This window comes from Passer domesticus, chromosome 2 (assembly GCF_036417665.1).
Source record: "Passer domesticus isolate bPasDom1 chromosome 2, bPasDom1.hap1, whole genome shotgun sequence".
Lineage (NCBI taxonomy): Eukaryota > Metazoa > Chordata > Aves > Passeriformes > Passeridae > Passer > Passer domesticus.
The window spans coordinates 31338291-31345310 of record NC_087475.1 but is presented as its reverse complement, the minus strand read 5'-3'; the positions used below and the strand labels follow the sequence as shown (position 1 = coordinate 31345310).

Sequence of the window (7020 nt, the reverse complement as noted above, 5' to 3'; positions counted from 1 at the left end):
CCTCCTTCAAACCCACCCCTCATGTCCACACCCAGTGCCACAGTCTGCCCTGGGTGCCCAGCAAACCCCACTGTGCCACAACCTCTGCAGCCTGCCCACCTCCTTGTACAGGGGCTAAAACAATTGCCATGCAACTTATGAACCCCAACACCTAACCACTGCTTCTGGGATGCCATCTGCTTCCTAAAGCCTCATCAGACCAATTGTCAGCCCTTGGGCTCCTGTCAGGAAAACCAAACTATCACCCTGTTCTGACAGTAGCACGTCGGTGGCTTGCTTCGTTCAGACCGTGCTCAGCTCAGCTCTAGCTCTCAGTCCTCAGAGTGATAAAGCTTTCCCCATGAACTCACACTCGCATAAATTCAACCTGGTTTATTCCAAATATCACATAAATTAAACACATTTCCCATGAATATTGCAAATACACATGAAATGAACACTGCAATTTTTAAAAAAAGTTTTGGCTTTGTTTATGCAACAAGAAGTGCCAAATGTGGTTAGAACATGAACTTCTTCTGTATTTACTAGATACAAAAAGGTGCAGATTAATAATTTATATTTATACATATGTACACACTCCATTTCATTTCTAGCTTTAAAACAGTAAAAAATGGTTTCAAGTTTATCTACATTAAACATACTCATTTACATCTGGTCAGAAGCCCCAGATAAGAGTTGATACAATCATTTCACAACTGCAAAATTAAGGCGCTACCAAAATACCAGTTCCACTAGTGTAAAATGTAACAGGAATAGTGTACAGCTTTCTATTTATCAATTTAAAAGTGGACTGGAGAAGAAGGAAAAAGGAGCAGTAAGAAACATGACAAGTTCTACAGGTTAGAAATACAAAGAGATCTTGATGACTATCAAATGAACATATTAAAATACAGTAGATAAAAGGCCTCAGTGGCAAACAATTAGTATGCTTCTGAAAGACAAAAAAGGTTAAAATATATATATATCATTTTGTAGCTTGAAATTTTACAGGTGAACAACAGGTGTAGAGGTAGAGGGATTTTTTTTTTCTTTTTGGCCTCTTTATGATGTATAAAGAAGGGCCACATTCACCACAGTGAAAAGACTCATCATATATCCCAGCATCCTTGCTTGGACAGCAAGCAAGAAAAGTGTAATGAGCTAGAAAGGCAACAAATCCTGTCTATCTCTTCCAGGAGCTCAGCTCCCATGCTTCCACATGTACCTTGGCAACAAGTTACACCTAAGCACAGACTGGCTGTAACGTGGACAATTCCTCTAGAGAGCAACGAGACAGCTTTTCCCGTGAGGTACTACTGGATGCTGCAGATATTATATGGCAGAGGTGATTTGGTAAAAATGAAACTGGTACTTCCCCTTAAAAGGCAAGTACCACAGGGCAGTGGTGATTTTATCTATTTATTAAAGCTCTGCTATTTGATCAGCATTCAATGTTTTGGAAGAAATGTCAGCTTTGGGCTGCCAATATTATTATTTGCATCCATACACAGACAATTCCTTTGTTGGTATCATTTATCCAAAACATCAGTCACTGAAATATTCACAAACTGCTTTAAACCTTGACTAAAAAAAAATCCCTCTACAGTTCAGCTTTCTTTTCAATAACAATCACTCTACTAACTATGCAGGCCTTCATGAACACAGTAATGTCACTTCCCATGTAGAATGTCTTTACACATTACAAAACAGCAGTAAACAACCTCTCATTTCATAGGGTTTTCTGTCAGAAGTACCTCAAAAGTAGATATCTTGAAAAAATCACTTTTGCAGAGAAGAATATTAACATTAACATTTACTGAGGCAAAGCCAAGAAGACACTAACTAGCACCTTGATTTTTTTTTTCCTTAAATGCACTCCTATCTGTAAAATTAAGCACATACAAGATCAGGGACCAGCAATATACAAATACCATCAGCATCCTCTTCCAGCTAAACTAGTAATACGCAAAACTAGGCCAGACACACAAACAAGCAAGATGAATGAGTCTTGAAGAAATACACAGCATGGAAAGGAATGGGAAGAACAGGTAGCTAAACAGAAAGGATTGCAAGATCAAATACAGTCCATCTTCTGGTCCGAGAATTAGTTTATGAAATCACCCTTCAGCAGATCAGCTGAAGACCTACTGACTTCTGACATCTCCTCCCCACAAATACAACAATTCCTCATACTTCAGTGAATTCCTCTTCATCATCTTCAAATCCTGGAGGAAATGCATTCAACTTGAATTTTGAGTATTTTGGTGGTGGTAGCAGAACTTGCAGAAGGCTACTGTAGAGGTTATGACATCATTGGTTGTACATTATGCACTTCACAATTCAGAGAATACACTTACAAACCACTTAAATAGAAAAGGCGTGTTCAAGGTAGAGGCAGTTACAGTACATTCAGGGTATGTTACAGAAACCATTTGTGGTAGCCATTTGCTGAAAGGAAAAAAACCGGAATTTTTGTTTCCCAGACCACAGAGGTTATAACTACAATACCCAAAGAGAGCAGGTAATATATCCCAATCACTGCATTTTAATGCAGTCTCCTTCCAGAATTCATGTATAAAGTGGAAAAAAAAAAGCTTAAATACCTCTTCATTGACAAATAAGAAGAAAAGAACTAAAAAAGAAACCAGGCACTTTGACCATTTAGGTAAGCAGCCATTTCTTCTTACCAGACTTCTGCACATGAACAAGTCTTTACATTGGTCTTGCTATGCTTGCAGCACATGGAGATTCAAGTCAACTTTTTTTCCCTGTTGGTAGTATCAGTTCTAGTTATAAGAAACTATGCCAATTGAATTGGTAACACTGAGTTATTTCATTGGCAGTTGAGCATATGTTGATCATTTGACTGACAAGCGATCAATTTAATAGCTATCAAAGTTAGATATTGACAAAACAATACATAAAAAAATAATCAAAGAGACAAATGAAGGTTAACACCTGACTGAAGCTTGCATTGAGACGTGCCTTTATAGGTTCGGTTTGTGACTCCTTTCATGGTGTTATTGTGGACTGATTTCCATCACATACAGCAACTGGTACTAAACTACAATACTTTCGGTTTGAAACACGTTCAGTAGAGACCACCCCAATGTAACAGGAGGTCAGCATGACACTGCAGGAAGGAGAGAGATGGAAACCTCCCCACTTTTCATCCTCGCTGGTTCCACTGGCAGAGCAGGTGTCCAGAGTAAGCTGCAGCATGCCTCCCTCGTACTTGGGGTGAAATCATTATTTCACAGCAGTGTTTATTATACTTTAGTGAGTGTCTTGGTTTGAATTTAGCAGGATTACTTTGGGTTTTCTTTTCAAAGAAACCAAAGTACATATTTCCAAACATTTTGTATATACTTATTCTGCTACAACATGTAACTCACAAAGGAGGGATTACCTAAGGCTACCAAATAGTGTGCTTATTCAGTAGCTATTATTCTTTCAGATAAACATCCTCAGATGCCTTGACTACAAACGGCTTAACCTGTTTTTTCCTCAGAATGTTATTTGCTGAAGAGAGATGTGGGTGTATGACAGACTGCCTTCCAATTCACTAAGAGGGAGTACTGTTGGTTATAGTCCTCGTGCACACTTCTGCTGGGCAGTGTAACTCCTCTTCTGTTCACTACCTTCTAGAAAGTCTAGGAAACACCTCTTCAATCCACTGTCCAGTTTCCTCTTCCTACTGAGTGAAAATTCAGATCACATGCAGGCCAATGGCACTACTCTAGTACTTAACTCTCTTGGCTAGAAACATCAATTCTATCAAAGTACTTTGAAGCAATTATCCACATCCATCAGCTACATTCTAAATGTAGCACAGCTCTGCAGAGGCTCAGTTTTCACCAGGACAACAGGAGAGTGTGCAAGGTTTGGTGAATACCCAGATAACAAACCGATGCAATCGATGGATGCAGGACGCAGTCAGAAAGGGCTGTTCCTTCTTCAAGGAATCTTTAAAAATACAAAAAACAACCCCTCCCCTTTTGCCCTCCCCCAGAAGAACCTGCCATGAGATGTTTTTGGTGCCCACTCACAACACAGGTCCATGTTATCTGGGTCTTTTGCGAGTCACAAATATCAGTACGCGCCTGATGGCGATCAGACGATCCTTCAGGGAGGTCATAGCCAGTATAGCCAGCTGAGCTCTGTTTTCCAGAGGCAACACTGCCAAGAGCCACCAGTACCACGCAGGACCACTGGGGTTGCTCTGCAAAAGGATGGGAAAAAACATGCAGTTAGGTATTCACCAGCCCAGTCCCATGAAGAACATCACCTTCCTTCTCACCTTCTATCTGCTAAGAAAGTCACCACAAAACAAGCAACAACTGAACACTTAATTGCAGGTGTTCCCTTTATCTGTATACACCATTAAGACTTATCTCTTCAGCTACCAAATTACACAGTTACGTTGTTTACCATGCTTCCTACCAACAGACCAAAATTGAGTAAATAAGAGTCTAGAATACATAAACTACAGCAAAAATCTGTTAGAAAACAGTCTAGTGCTATAATTCTGTGTAGAATAAAGCTGCATAAGTAGGCAGGTTTTATTACCTGTGGCTCTGGTTCTTTTCCTGGCATAGATCCAAAATGATTGAGAATTTGCACTTTCATATTGTCTTTAAGTGAAGTGAACCAGGCAACAGCTTGATCATAGACTGAATCATGAAGGCGCACAAGTTCTTCATATTCTGGTCCTTCAACCTTATTGTTAAAAAAATGGAGATGGAACAAAACAGGTTTGGTACTGTGGAGTCCATAACGTTCCCCAGAAGCAAATGAAGCAAAATAATGCAGTGACTACAGCTGTTCAAATGTCCTGTTGTAAACCAACTGTGCCTAAGTCTCAGATTTCAAACCTGTGATGCTGGAGTCATTTTACCCTCCCCTAGGTGTTCTGAAGTGATATTTCTTGGAGTAGTAACTGCCTCACTAGTGTCCATTCCTAAATGCTGGCATAATAGAAGAATATGCTCTCTAATCCTGGGACATATTTATAATCTCAGAGCCACAACCTCGAGTCCCTGTCACAGAATGACCTCTGGACAGTGGTACATCATCTGGCAAAACAAAACAAACACTACTGCCACTGAGCACAGAGACGGGGGGGCTACAGCACTTAAGAGACCAGCACTGTTTTATAGAAGTGGCAAGGCCATGGTAGGACAGCCAAGGAGAAGGAGGAAGGAAGGACCTCAGCAGGTAGGAAGCAGGGAAAGCGATGCTTTCCCAATACCAGAAACAGCCATAAAGAAACACCCTTATTGAAGCAGAGTGTTTTAGTTGCACAGGCCTACTATTAGCTATTAGGGAAAAAACAAAAAAAAAAAAAAAAGGCAGCATAAGCAAAAACCACTACCACTTGGTGATTTGTGGGGGTTTTGATTTTTTGGGGGTTTTGATTCTGGATTTTTGTTTCGGGTTGTTTGGGGTTTTTTTTTCCCTTTAACATGTGCACATCACATAGGTGATTTCACTTATGCTACTCACTCATGCAACATCTGATCCACCTGCTCTACATGACCTTCACAATCAAGGAGAAGCAGTTCTAGAGAACAATTAATCTCATCTTAAGGTAAGTACCTAAGAATATATAAAACAGGTATCTTTGGACTGAGATTTTTGACCATCAGACATATGGATGTAGGGCACTGAACAGACACCAGTCTCCACTATGAGACAAGGTAAATCTCACTCTAATTAAGAAGAGGTGGATCCCTAGCACCATCTATGAACAATGCCTGTGCACCTGAGTTCCACTACTCTTCACTAGGGATTTAAACAGAGCACAACCCCCACTCTGAGCAGATTGCCTATTCCAGCCTTTCACAGGCAGAGGCACCTCCCTGAGCTCAACTTTTTGTGCCCTGGCAAATAACTGCATCACTCTACACAGGTTAGAAAAGCATTGTTAAGGCTCTACAGACTTTCACTTCAACTGTGAGAGTGCTCCAGAGCTGTATAACCAAACTGACTTCATCAACCAGCAGGAGATTACTGCTAAGCTCCATGTGAACAGCTACCAAGGTTTTATAGACAGTCTAAAGGTGATCCAGAAAGCATGGCCAAAATTCAACTTTTGGCCAATGGCCAAAACCCATCACAAACACCTGCCTTGATGCAGCTTTGCTAAGAGGACTTGTTTTTAAAAGCTACTTCCCTCTCTGCATTTCTCTGGTCTCAGTCAGCTCTAATGGATGCTTGTACAGGGCATGGTTAACTACATGTCCCTAAGAACTCATTTTAAGAGCAGACTCCCACATTTATCTGAGGACCTGTTCTGTAAGTGAGAACTTGGAGGGCATATGAAGTGTGCCAACTGTCTGTTCAGTGCAAGAGAACAGTCAGTTCTCTACCATCAGGAGCATGTGCTTTCAGAAGGCTTTAAATTCTGTACCAGTTTTAAAATGTTACTCTGACCTCACCTACACACCATGACCTCAGCATCCTAGACACTACTTTGAGATCCATGAAAGGAGTGTAACACTTTAAGCAGAGATAATTATAAGGGAAGAAAGGAAGAAAGGGAAAGAAGATACAAAGTTTGTTCCATGTTTTTTAAAACAGAGCTTTAGTGTATTTGTAATGATATTGGCTTAAAAATAATGCACAGCTAGCTTGAAATGCAACAAGGAAAGGCTATTTAAGTGAATCCAGCAATACATGGGTATGAATAACTTTGCACCATAGATCACCTTTTTATCTTCAAGATACTCGATGTTTGCTGTGTTATATCCATCTCGCTGGCCATGGCTTAAGACCCTAAAACGACGGACACCAACTGTATCAACAACTGAGCGTCCATCAGGAAAAAACTTTACGTCCCTGATCTCTAATATACAGCCATGATCTGCAAATCTGAAATGACAGAAGGGCATAAAAGCGGAAGTCATCAACAAGTGTTTATAGACATCAGGACAAATACTGGGCCTAATTCACCATTTCTTAGTTGAAAGAGGATTCTGCTTTGGTGACAATACATTTCTGCTTATTCACATATGCCACACAACCCCCACCCTTTCTGCC

The 7020-nt window shown here is 40.4% G+C and overlaps 1 protein-coding gene across 2 annotated transcripts in view; it reads right to left on the bottom strand.

Moving 5' to 3' along the window:
• Window positions 1–357: 357 nt before the first annotated feature.
• The window catches only part of LONRF2 (LON peptidase N-terminal domain and ring finger 2), a 34476-nt gene continuing 27813 nt past the window's right edge, over window positions 358–7020 (bottom strand). The window contains exons 10-12 of one of the 2 annotated variants that reach the window (XM_064408081.1): window positions 6690–6852; window positions 4549–4698; window positions 358–4201 (exon numbers count right to left, since the gene is read on the bottom strand). In XM_064408081.1, coding sequence (XP_064264151.1) covers window positions 4043–4201; window positions 4549–4698; window positions 6690–6852 — 472 coding nt within the window. In that variant the 3' untranslated portion in view covers window positions 358–4042. The remainder of the gene's footprint in view (window positions 4202–4548; window positions 4699–6689; window positions 6853–7020) is intronic. The other variant, XR_010355787.1, reaches the window with a different exon arrangement.